This window comes from Salvia splendens, chromosome 19 (assembly GCF_004379255.2).
Source record: "Salvia splendens isolate huo1 chromosome 19, SspV2, whole genome shotgun sequence".
In the NCBI taxonomy this organism is placed as follows: Eukaryota; Viridiplantae; Streptophyta; class Magnoliopsida; order Lamiales; family Lamiaceae; genus Salvia; species Salvia splendens.
In genome coordinates, this window is record NC_056050.1 from 18,349,801 (window position 1) to 18,363,773 (window position 13,973).

The 13,973-nt window shown below is 39.0% G+C and overlaps 1 protein-coding gene across 1 annotated transcript; it reads right to left on the reverse strand.

The window, feature by feature from the left end:
- Positions 1–839: 839 nt before the first annotated feature.
- On the reverse strand, positions 840–2,065 carry LOC121778083 (50S ribosomal protein L10, chloroplastic-like). Its single transcript, XM_042175365.1, has one exon. The coding sequence runs from the start codon at positions 1,739–1,741 to the stop codon at positions 1,070–1,072; it is 672 nt and encodes a 223-aa protein (XP_042031299.1). The 5' UTR covers positions 1,742–2,065; the 3' UTR covers positions 840–1,069.
- Between the last annotated feature and the right edge of the window lie 11,908 nt (positions 2,066–13,973).

A 13,973-nucleotide genomic window follows, 5' to 3' on the forward strand; every position in this document is an offset into this window, starting at 1 on the left:
GCAACGGTCGAGCCGTTGACGAATGGGAGCGCGCCACGTGTGCGTCCGCTGGCACGGACGCGCTCGATACATCGAGCAGCGCCGTGCCAGCGGCGCGAGCGCAGCGGCGGCGGATGGCGTCCGTGCCAGCGGCGCGGACGGCGGTGGCGACGGACGCCACCGCTGCGCATGCTCTAATGTTCGAGGTGATAAGTGATATAGAATTATCATATCTAATTAGTGAATTTTATTAAATTTGTTTTGAAATATATTATTAAATCAGATGCATATGCGATTATATTAACACTGCCATTTCCTCTCATCTCATTTTTTTTTACAGTTACTGCCAAAACGTAATCTTTAAGCATGAAAATTGTGAAATTATGGCCACTATTGATTCAATTAGTTGCCATTGTTTTGTCTATGATCCAACCAAAATTATGATATGGGGTAAAGGTGGATGAACACAAAAACAACGAGAACACAGCGAAAAGGTAAAATAAAAATTGGAATAAAATTCCAAGTATAACAAAGCGAATATACTAAAGCTTGAACTGGTGGTTGCTATCTAATTATTGAGGAACCATCAACATGATGCAGAAAAAAACACAAACTAATTCAATATATCTTCAATTTGACACATTCAGTGAGTTGCTATGAAGACTGAAACTGATGATAACTAAAGATTCTGCACTGCACAATGGAACAATGGCTACTTTAAGAGCTAAACACAAATACCCCCAAACAAAACAATGGAGAAATAGAGTTCGAGTCATTATCCATCTCAAGCTTGCAAAATCCTATGGAGTTTAATTGGATGAAGATAGACTTATAATTTACCAAATTCAATATAAAAAAAATCCACATAATTGAGGTTGAATTTAACAGAAATTTACCCCAACAGTAGCGCCGTTCGAAATTATACAGCATAGCTAATCACAAAGAACCAAGCTCCAAAATCACATACAAATTTCGCATAATACCTCAAACAAGCAAAATATCATCAAATGTATCATCAATTATACAAGCAAATTATGCTACAATTCCCCTTTAACCAAACCCCCCACCAAAAAAAACAATTACATTACCATCATTGGCCTTCCTCCTCCAATTTCTTGCAATAAGCTTTCAGTGTCAATACCAAATCCCTCGCCGGCGCCTGAATCGTCCCGATCACCGCCGAAGCCGGCGCCTTAATCGACCCCAAAATCTGCGCATAAACCTCCGCTCTCGTGGGCAAATTCTCGAGCGCCTTGAACTCACCGGGCCCGTAGAATTTCCCCTCGAAAACCGCCCCGGTGAAGTCGTTCTCCTCCAATTTCTTCTCCCTCTGGAAGGTCCGGTAGGGCTTCAGCGCCGCCGGGATCTCCTCGCTGTGGACGAAGAGCCACGCGTTCATGCCCTTCATGCAGGGCTTGAGCGCCGCCCATTTGGTGCCCTCGATTGCCTTGTAGACTAGGGTATTTTTGGCGACGAGGAGCTTGGTTGTCTCGGGCAATTGGGTGCGGAGCTCTTGGAATTGCGACACGGTGAGGCCCTTGTAGCTGATGGCGGCGATTAGGTGGCAGGAATCGAGCTCTTGCTTGACCTTTTCGACGGTCTCTTCCTTCTTCGTGCGGCTGATTGCGGCTTGGATTTTGGGGAGGGGCGGCGATTGGGGGCGGAGGGTTGGGGGGAGGTGGGTGGTGGTGAGGAAGGGGTTGCGGAAGTGGGATTTGAGGGAGAGGGAGGAGGAGGGGAGGGTGAAGAGAGTGACTTCCATTTTTGGGGAATTTAGAAATGGTGGAGAAGAAGAGTGAGGGAAATGGATAAGATCTTAATTTAGAATTATATATGCCCCTATTATTTTACAAAGTCCAGCAAATTAGAAATCCAAACTATCCAAAAAATACATATATAACCCTAAGTTCTCTCTCCCCTCACACGCAGCGCCTTCCTCGTCGCCGGCGAGCGATGCCGCCGCTTCCTCTCATCTCTCTCTTGCTCCGGATCCCTCACTTTCTCTCGCTGCCAGCCGTCCTGCCTCGCCGGCCTTACTGTGGTGTGTTGCAGCTTTGATTTTTAGATTGATTTGGTTTTTTCTAGATTGAATTTCTGTTCTATTTGTGTGGTATTTATAGAGATTAATTATTTCTCATTGTATTGGACAATAATTTCTCTTTTTCTTCCACTGCCAATAAGCATATCTAGGGGTGTCGAAACGAGTAGCGGGGAACCCGACCCGCTACCCGACGACAATGAAAAACGGAGCGGGATCAGGTAGTTTGTTTTAAACTTTTGCGGGTATAGGTATACCCGCTATCCGCGCGGGTATTCTCGCTCAACCCGATAATACCCCTTAGGTTAGGGTTTTCATATATTTTATTTTAGTTAATTAGTTTCAAATCTATATATACTCTCCGATGATACACTTTATTTCCAATTATTTATCCGCTGCCAAATTAAGGATTGCAAGATTTGTGATAGTGAAACTTTTATTAGTTTAATGTCTTTAGATTAGAGATTTAAAATATTTAGGCTTTTAGTTAAGTTATTTATATTTAGACTTTTGATGAATGTGAATTATTTTTTATTTTATATTAAATTCTTGAATGGTGATTTAATTTTAGACATGCTTGATGTTTCTATCATAGTATTTGCTTATTTGAAATTTAGATTTGCATTATATTTCATACATAGTTATATTATATTTAAGAGATGAGAAATAACTGATAAGACTAATTTCATGCATTGATTAAAGGGTTAAATTCATGCATTTGCAGGGTCTAACACATGTTTTAAGCCAGATGTGTAGAAGGTTTCACCAGGTCCAGGAAGAAAGAAGGACGTTTGCATGGCGAAGGGAAATGGCGATAAAAGTGAGCATTGTGGAGAAAATGACTAGACGGAGGAGATCACGAAGCTGAAGGGCAGAATGGAGATTTCTGCGAAGGCTTCTAGAAGATCAAACCCGCACCTATATAAGGGAGAGAACATGCAATTCACGGAGGACTTTTTTTGGTTGGCTAGTTTTTGGCTCTCTTAGCTCACTTATATTTCTACACACTTGGGGGATGTCCGGGAACTCATAGGGGATTTCTGGGTTCGCTTTCAATTGCTGTTTGTTGTTGGGTAACACCGTCCTCACGGAGGGCGAAGATACAATTATTTGCTTTCGTTTTATTTTGCAGTCGTGAATTTCACCGAGCTTCGCTGTTCGAAACTCGGCTCTGTTTTTCTGTTGGTTTATCGTGATTAATTCAATTTCTGTTTTCTGATATGGCGATGTTTAATTTGAGTATGGATGATGTTTTATTTCTGAGTTTGTAGTTATTTACTCGATTGGATGCTTTTCGCGTTTGCTTGTTGAATTGGAGTAGAATCGTTGAGGATTGTTGTTGATCGGAATAGATTTGTTGAATTGGAGTTTATTGAGTTGATTTTGGTCGTAGTTGGGTTCAGATTGCTTGGATCCGGAGTGGATTGAGCATCTGACGTGTGGATCTGAAATAGAGTAGTTGAAGTTTGATGCCTAGTTTTCGTGTTTTCGTTTCATTCCGTCTAGTATATGTAGATCTGTTTTATTTCCGGCTAATTGCAAGTTTTCGACGTTCGAACTTTTACATTCTGTTTGAATCTGGATATGTGCTATGTTTCTTCATGTTCCCGTTTGATTTAGGTAATGAGATGAACGTCGTTGTTAGTTAAATTCTTAGTTTGTTATTTGCAGCTTTTCTTCCGTACTTGTTGTTTCTGGAAAATGGTCTCCACTGTTTACTCGCATTCTGTCTAGCTATATTAGGTAGTCGTTTGCTCGGTCTAGGAAGTTAGTTTGATATCTCGTAGTTACAAGGATGTTCGATGTCTGCATGATGTTTTCAGTCTCCTAGGTCTAGTGTTAGATTTTGTTCCTAAGTCTAGTAATAGTTACACCTCAACCCAAATTTACGTGGCAGCAACCATTCACTTTTCCAGAGTCTTCTAAATGCTTTCTTACGCGTCCATCTTCGTGGGATCGATCCATGCTTCCCTGTACTAATTCATAGTATAGCAGGTTGAGGGTTTTGAATGCGGAATTTGTGTGTCCAACGACTGAGACTTATGAGATCCTCAGATTTCCTAGACCTTGTGATCTAGCGGATTCTCTGGTTTGAGAAGCTCGACCTAGCATAAAAGCACACACGGTATTCTTGTTGCACTTCAATCACCATATTTGTGCATAGTTAATAGTTGGAAATTATGCAAATACAAAAAGTAAAAAAAATACAAATCTAAGATCATAGTGTAGCAACTAGCAACAATCCCAAAATTCATTCTAGAATTTCAAACATGTACATAAAATTATTGTATTAGATGACTAACATTGATGATACGCGAAAACTAAAAGCATAATACCATTGAATAATATAATACACACTTCAAATTATGCCTTCGGGTTTTGGTACCTGCAACTGCGGGTTTGGGATACCTGATGCGGGTATGGGGTTACCCGTTTAACTATACGGGTCGGGATTGAGTAGTATAATATTGAAGTTTTCGGGTACGGGTACCCGCAAAATCGGGTTTGGGTACCCGCGGATACCCGTTTCGACACTCTGCATATTTCCATGGCGTTCTTGTAGCTGTTTCTATACTTAGAATTGGATGGAAAAATTAAATAGACCGAGAATTTCTATATTTTGGGTTTTGATGGAATTGTTGTTTTCGTTCGATTTATTATTTTATTATTAGATACTTGGAATAGGGGTGGAATTATGTACGAGAAAACCAAATTGGACTAATGGCTATGTTTATAGATCTTTTTGCAGATTTATAGAATCCGCATAGAAATAGGCCAACCTATTTTGTGGGAAGAGTGGCATTGGAAAAACTAGCAAAAGCCCAACTGTTACCATCGGTCACATCGAGCTCGTGCGTCAAATGATATTTCCAGGTAGAATAATTTGAATATGCCTGCCGATCTGGAAAAATCATTTGACGCACAAACTCTATGTGACCTTTGCCTAGTTTTTCGGGTTCCACTCATTCCTGCAAAATAGGTTGGCCAGCCAAGAGAAAGAACCCACACCCAATCCCGAACAACAACAACAACTTGAGCCTGAGGAGTCTAGCAGTGATGAATCTAATCAGAATCCTCTCCTAACTTGTACTACGACTTTGAATAAGAAAGTATTCGGAGTGTGTAAAGAATGTTACTGAGATAACTGAAATATATGTCCACATTCCTTTTACTGTTACGACTAAATTTCCTTCTTATCACTAGGGGCGTAGCCACCTTATGAGGACATGGGGTAATTGCCCCTCCTTATCCACTCATTCTCTTATATATTTATACATAAATTTTTAATTATGTACTTTAACCACACTAAATGCCTCTTCTCAAATACATAAAATTTTCCTATGTATTATATTTTTGCCCCTTCTCCAATAAAATCCTAGCTCAACCCCTGCTTATCACAATTCACATAGCAAAGAACCTTGATGAGGTGTTGCGTCATAAAATGAATTTATTTCACAAACCTGGTAGAGATGTTATTTTCAACAATTCATTTAGTTTTATAATTTAGAGCTTGTTTGATTAGTATGTTTTCTTGAGGAATTCAAGGTTATGAGAGGCTGACTTTCCTTGCTTTTTAGGGACCATAAGAAACTAGTTATTTTAGATATATGTTTGCATTTGTCATGACTAGAACACAACAATGAGGTTAAGGGGGAAAGTCTTTACTGTCAAAAGGAAAGGCAAAACGGCTAGTTAGCCACATTCCAAGTACCAATTACTTGGTAATTGTTACAACATTTAATAGGTAGTATTTAGCTAGACAAATAATAAATTAGTGGGAGTTCCTAAGAGTTGTAATAGCCCTATAAAAGGGAATGTTCTACATCAAACAATACACAATAGAAAATTACAAAACAATTCTCTTCTCTTCAAACTCTACCCACCATGAATCTTCTTCTACTTATCACCTCTCTCGATTACCATCTTTAAGATGGTATCAGAGCAGGTCGAGGGAGTGTGGGACTCAGAAAAATTTCATCACCGTCCCTAGAATACCTTTCCCGACTTTTATTTTACCTGCAAAAAAAACAGAAAGAAACCATGTCAGAATCTGACACAGGAACCACAAATACAAGCCAACCTATTAAGAATTTTTCAGGTGAGTTTGCTGCCCAGTTCGCTGAGTTTCTAAGGCAAATAAATACACCACCAAGGAATCAAGATCAACCACCACCTCCTTCCTCAAATCAGCCAGAATCATTGGGAGAGGTTCATGTCCAAAGTAAACTTAATGGGGACAACTATCCTCTGTGGAAGACACTGATGGAACGGACCATAGGAGGAAAGGGTCTATTGTCTCACATAAATGGAGTTACAGACCCTCCTCCGGCCACACATCCAAGTTATCCAAAATGGCAACAGAGAGACCACTGTTGTTTCAACTGGATAATTAACAACATTGAAGCCAGCCTCATCAACGAAGTGTCACAATACGCGACGGCCCGAGACCTATGGGAGGGCATGGCCATCACATATGAAAGTGGAGCCGATCCATTTCAAGTCTCAGACCTGCACAGACAGGCATACAACATGAAGCAAGGAAGCATGAGCCTCGAAAGCCTGTGGAAAAAGTTTCAAAGCCTCTGGATCTCTATAGACGAAAGGGATCCGAACCCTGTGGATACCCCATCAACAATAGAGAAATACAATAAAATCATACAGAGACACAAGCTATATCAGTTTCCATGGGCTCTAGATGACAGATATGATGCCATAAAGAGGGAGATCTTGAACAAAGATCCAATACCAACAGTGAGGAATGCATATAAATGGTTAGGTGTGAATCGGCCAATGAACAAGTTCTCAAACCCACAGGCGACTCACAAGAGACAGGAGTCGGCGTCGGATTAGCAGCAATCAACCGGAGCAGACCACCGCCGCCGCCCAAATTCCACCAAAACACAGACAAGAGCAGATTAACATGCAGCCACTGTGGGGGGAAGAAACATACCGCCGAGACGTGTTTCGATCTCCATGGATTTCCCGATTGGTGGAAAGATATGAAGAAATCACGATAGAACCGGAATCAGACTGGTGGAGGCAGAGCGACGGTGGCGGCAGCTGTTGGCGACCGAGCTACCAACACCGGCAACACGGCGGGCAGCATAGGCAAGCTAACTCAACCAGGGAACAACCGCCCGTCAACCAGCGACAGAGACAACGAGAACAAGGCTACCGCATCCGTCGTGGTCAGAAGGTAACCACATCACCGGTGGTCCCACCTCATCGCCGATCGGAGACAAATTGGAAAAGGAACCGGCAAATCATAGAGATAGAGGAGGAATGGAACCGGCAGTGACTAGGGTTAGAGAGAGAGTGGAGGAGGCGAGTTCTAGGGTTTTGGGGGGCTTTTATACCCCCAAGTTCCCTAAATTCAAAAGCCCCCCCCATTTCTTGTCTATTTCCGGAACCGCCCCCCTCACTATTCCGATATTTTCTCCTGTTTATTGATGACTTTTCCCGTATGACTTGGGTATATTTCTTAAAACATAAATCTGAGGTTTTCGACAAATTCACCTAGTTTTACAGTATGGTCCAAACTCAGTATAAATAAAATATCCAGGTCCTACGGTCTGACAATGGGGGGAATACATAAATGCCAACATGAAAGCTTTCTTTGTTGAAAAAGGCCTTAAGGTATATTCTAGAAATAACCAGAGCTCTCCTCATCGAATCCAAAATACCCACACATTTTTGGCCAGAAGCTATAGCCACATCTGTGTATCCGTCTCCCAACAGGTATCCTCAAATTTAAAACTCCCATCGATACATTTATCAACCATGAAGTCATACAAAAACCAACCCATCTCACTCTTGAACCGAAAGTCTTTGGTTGTACGGTTTTCGTCCACATTCCCAAACATGACTGTACCAAATTCTCTCCTTGTGCCGTTAAATGTGTTTTCCTTGGGTATGGGGTTAATCAAAAAGGGTACCGATGTTATGACCCTGTGACTAAGCACATGTACATAACCATGAACTGTGACTTTGTGGAAACCGAATACTACTATAGCAAATCTAGCGGTCAGGGGGGAGAATCAACCACATAATCCAAATAGTGACCCACTAAATTGGCTGTATATCCCAACAGAATCAACCACCCATCAACTCAAATCTGTCCAAGGGGGAGACGAGTCAAGGGAAGAACCCAACAAGTCAAGGGAAAATCCCAAACCTATCACAGAAGAAACTATTGAAGAGAGTCATACCAACGAGCTATCACAATCCACTAGTCAGACCATGGAATTCGAGGACGACGCCCAACCATCAACCTCGTCTGCAAATCCTCCTGAGGTAAACGATTCTGAAACCAACACAGTTCCATTGGAAATCACTAACATTGACAGGACAAGCCGGGAATGAGACACCAGGAGTGGAAACGACAGTAACAAGCAGTATGAACTACCATACAGAAGTACAAAGGGAATTCCTCCCAAGAGATACTCTCCGGATTGGAAAGGGAGAAAAACAAGATATTCAGTGGCAAACATCGCCCAAGGACACCTCATAGAAATAGCCCGAGCGTTCGAGGTAGCCCTATATGAAGAAGAAGAAATTCCCCTGACTTTCCAAGAAGGAGTCAAGCACAAGCATTAGAGGGAAGCCATGAAGAAGGAGGTTGATGCTCTGATAAAAAATGGAACTTGGGAAAAGTGTACTCTTCCAGAAGGAAAAAAACCAGTCGGATGTAGGTGGGTTTTCACCATCAAAAGACGTGCAGATGGATCAATCGAGAGATACAAGGCGCGATTGGTGGCTAAAGGATACACTCAAGTATATGGGATTGACTACAATGAAACTTTCTCCCCAGTTGCCAAGCTTGACACCATATTGCATTGTTGTCAGTTGCAGCTTGTAAGGATTGGTCACTACATCAGTTGGATGTGACTAATGCCTTTCTCCATGGAGAATTGGAAAAGGACAAGGAAGTCTATATGACAGTTCCACCAGGATTTGATGGCGAGTTTGGTCCTGGACAGGTGTGCAGATTGAAAAAAACCTTATACGACTTAAAACAATCCCTGAGGATATGATTTGGAAGGTTTTGCCAAGCAATGATCAAGCATGGATTCAAATAGAGTCTTTCTGATCATACACTCTTCACAAAGAGAAGAGGGGATAAGATAACATGTCTTATCATCTATATTGACGATATGATTATCACAGGAGATGATACAGAAGAAATCAATAACCTCAAGACCAATCTGTTCAAAGAATTTGACATGAAAGATCTCGGCCCCCTGAAATACTTCTTGGGAATAGAGGTATTGAGATCAAGGCATGGAATATTTCTAAGACAGAGAAAATATGTTCTCAATCTATTGGCAGAAACCGGCCTTTTAGACTGCAAGTCGGCCGACACACCAAAGATACCAAACCATGGGCTTAAAATTGTTGAAGGAGCTGAGCCTGCAGATCGAGAGAAATATCAAAGGCTGATAGGAAAATTGCTTTATCTCGCACATACCATACCAGACATTGCTTATGCAGTTGGAGTTGTTAGTCAATTCATGCACCAACCCCAAGAAGAACATATGAATGTAGCCTTACGAATTGTGAGGTACCTCAAGGGAACATCAAACTTTGGAATATTCTTAAAAGGGGGAAGGATCTTGAAATAGATGGCTATACAGATGCTGATTGGGCAAGTAATCCAGTCGATAGAAAATCAATCGGCGAATACTTCACATTTATTGGAGGCAACCTGGTCACTTGGAGAAGTAAGAAGCAAAAAGTCGTTACCCTATCCAGTGCTGAAGCAGAGTTCCGAGGAATTAAAAGTGGGCTCATGGAGATTACGTGGCTAAGAAGATTGCTTACAGAGATCGGTTTTTCCCCAAGCCGTAAGAATAGGCTATTCTGCGACAATAAAGCAGCAATCAGCATATCAGAAAATCTAGTACAACATGGCAGAACTAAACATGTCGAGGTCGATCTCCACTTCATTAAAGAAAAACTGGAAGGAGGAATTATAGAGTTCCCGTTTGTTCCATTAGAAGAACAGTAGGCTGATATTCTAACTAAGGCAGTGAACCCAAAGAGTTTTAGAGAAATATTGACCAAGTTGAACATCGAGGATACCGTCGCTCAACTTAAGGGGGAGTGTCAAAAGGAGAGGCAAAACGGCTAGTTAGCCACATTCCAAGTACCAACTACTTGGTAATTGTTACAACATTTAATAGGTAGTATTTACCTAGACAAACAATAAATTAGTGGGAGTTCCTAAGAGTTGTAATAGCCCTATAAAAGGGAAAGTTCTACATCAAACAATACACAACAGAAAATTACAAAACAATTCTCTTCTCTTCAAACTCTAACCACCATCTTCTTCTACTTATCACCTCTCTCTATTACTATCTTTAAGATTTACTTCATCTAATACATTGATCAAAACTTCCAAGGGCCTTTCTTTTTCTTCATGTAACATCATCTACAAGAATCGTTTCTTGAAGGTTATTTTCTTAAAACTATACTTTGTTATTCTAAGTCTTATGAGAGACACTGCTCTCTATGACTATCTGATCTGCCACTCTTAATGTTACATGATCGTTGCTTGTTAGTTTTCCAAGTTTATAGATGTTACATCTCTCATAGGTGTTTATCAGAGTCCATTCCCTGTAGTGGAGCTGAATTCCCATTTGCAAGCTGGATGTGAAGAAGAAGACTACTTGCATTTCCCATTTATAGCTCAAAGAGATGGATGCAAACAAAAAGAAATCAAATCAACTTGAAAGCAAATTAGAACGCAACTACGCAAGTAAAACTAAATTAAAGATTCCATTAAAAGATAAAGCTACCAATAACATTTGAATGATTTACTAGATGGAGTCTACAAAACGTAATTAAAGGGATATTAGGCAAAATAGATATGTACGAATCCCCTACCATTTAGTTTAAAATATATCCATCTCAATACGAAATAAATGTAAAGCAATCAAAGATGGGGTATATAATTTTATTGTAGAAAAAAATATATATATTATAATTGATTGACAATTTACCAGATCACTAAGAAGGATTTCTTAAAATTTTAATTATCTCTAAATTAAATACTATAATTATGAAATATAAAGGAGTATAGGACCACAATGCCAAAATTAGAAAGCTCACGGGATTGATTGTAGGTTATAGGAAACGAATTGTAACAACAATTAACAATATGAGATTATTACCAAAAAATGTCATTATAAATCATGTAGTACGGTATATATTACTACTATTATACAAAGATAAATGCCAAATTTTGCCAATATAAACATTGCCTCAACTATACTATATAATAAATATACATCAATAATATTGAATAATGAAATGACAAATGTTCGTACATTTATGTAGTGGCTTCAAAGATTTGATTTTGTTGTATATTGAATTTGGTATGCCTTAGTTTTTAAATAATCATTTCTTTCGTTATTTTGGGCTGAAGCTAGTGTTTAGAGCATCCACAACCGTGCTCTTGCCAGCGAGCACAGTTGTGAGCCCGGCGCCACTATTCCTGCCTGCCCTTTGGCAAGAGCACAACCCCCACAGCTGTGCTATTCCGCAAGGCCGAGCACAATTCAATTTAAAATTCAATTAAACAAAAACATTTCCATAATATTAAAATTCATTAAAAAACCACAATAAATATTACAAATTACAAATAAAATAAAAAAGACATAATTAAAATCCTAAAAATTAAAAATTACATAATTAAACTCCTAAAAATTAAAAATTACATAATTAAAGCTAAAAATACCCCCGTGGACGACTACTCATCCGGCGGCACTACCCCCAATTGTCTTTGGAGGCCCAATATCATGGCCTCGTGCGATTGAAGTTGCGAGGGGGTCATAGTGGACCTATCGGCCATATTGAGTTGGGCCAAAAGCTGCCACAACGAGAATGGATATGGGAGAATGAAGATGAGAATTGTGTAGTTTGATGTGAATTTTTGGGTGTGAAAGTGGGGGTATTTATAGATGAAAATGTGTTTTTTGGGGGAAAAAAATAAAAATTAAAAAGTGGTAAAAAAAAGGTAATAAACGGATATATTTTTTTTGGGAAGCGAAATTTTTTTTATCGGTTTTTTAATTAAAAACCGATTTTTATCGCCTGCTCACTGGCACGGACGTGCTCTTCGCAACGAGCAGCGGCGGTGGAGCTTGGCACGGACGGACGAACGACGTCCATCCACCGCTGCGCATGCTCTTATTTTGCATAATTTATCCGAGAAGAAGCAAAATCCCCCACTCCGATAACATTTTTCCATTGGTCGATTCAGATAAAGATTCGTGATATTTCTAGTGACTTCAATGATTTGATTTTGCTGTTTGTTGAATTGGGTATGCATTAGTTTTCTAGTAATCATATAGTTATTATATTAATTTAGGATTTGAGATTAGTTTTAATATTTTTTGGAAAATTAGGAATTTATAATTATTGTTTTTTTAATTTACGTCGCAATTCCTTGTAAAGTTCTTTAAAATGGAAATGTATAAATTTAACTTTAAAATGCTACAATGTTAATTAGGATGAAATTTGGTACTCTCCCCTTCCCATAGAAGATGTCTCACTTTCCTTTTTAGTTTATCCCATTAAAGATGTTACATTTTCATTTATGGAAAAAGTTCTCTCACATTAATATAAATATTATATTTTCTCTCTCCATTTAACACACAAAACAAAACCTCCTAAAATCTCGTGTCGTCCCACAAGTATGAAATCTTTTGCGGAGGGAGTACAAGAAAATTTCACTTAATTTTTTTTTTGGTGAGAGAAGGCAGATCACCGCCTGATTACAAAGATAAATTAGCGAGCATAAGAAATACTAAGTCTATCGTGCAACATCCAAATACCAAGCCCTATGGGAGAGGATTCTAAAGTATGAACTCATCTAGGAAAACTATAAGCGTAACTAGATAGAAAATCCGCAGCAAAATTCCCCTCCCTATGCAAATGGTTGACCACTACCGAATCAAAATCTGGAAGCAAGTCACGCACGCCTTGCACTATAGATCTACAATTAATGGACATTTCAAAGTCCCCCTTGATCATTGAGATTCCAATGAAACTGTCACTTTCCACCTCCAAATTTCGGAAGCCCAAAGCTTTCGCCAAACGTAAACCATGGAGTAGGCACCAGAGTTCAGCAACAAAATGGAGCATAATCCAATATTTACCATGAAACCATACCTCCAAGAACCTGCTGCATCCCGGAAGAGGCCACCTTTATGCTCTTGTATTTCCACTTTAGACTTGGTCATTCGTGGTACTTTTAGTATTGAGATTTCAGGTTCACGATATATGATATATTCTATTTTATTTTAATCGCTATTTATAAAATTTATAAGTAATCTCTACCGTTAACTATTACTAGCATCTCACCTGTGTGATAGCAAAGTACTTTGTAGTTTTTTTAAAATCCATTAACATTAAATTTTTATGGGTCAAAAAATATAAAATAAAAAAATCATTAAAATTAGCTTAGAAGTGTTAAATTAAAATCTTTTATACATCTAATACAAATGCAACACATTAACAATACACACAATTCAATTGTAAAACACCTTTATTAATTATTCATTTTTATCAAAATTATTGTTAAAATGTTGAATTAATTGTCAAACAAAGCGACCGATAAAGTACAGATTTAAGGTGGCCAACTCAGAACGCCTTTCCTTCCCTTTCTTGATACGAACTAATAAATTTTTCATCTTACTAAATAAAGATTTATTATTGAGGGATGAAGGAATATTGATCTTATTTGCAATTCGAAACAAATGTTTTTAAATGTCAATGCACATGCATGTGAGTTGTGACATGTCAATTGTAATATGAAATGTAAAAAAATTTATAACAAATTTTTTTATAAATCTAATTCATCTATAAGGGTAGTTTTCTAAATTTACATGAATGCAATGGTAATTAATTCAAATTTATATAATAATTTTGGGTACAGTTTTGAAATCTTAAA

What these genes read in the sequence shown, in the direction of transcription:
- LOC121778083 (XM_042175365.1), bottom strand. Translation starts at nt 1,741, where the DNA reads ATGGAAGTCACTCTCTTCACCCTCCCCTCCTCCTCCCTCTCCCTCAAA.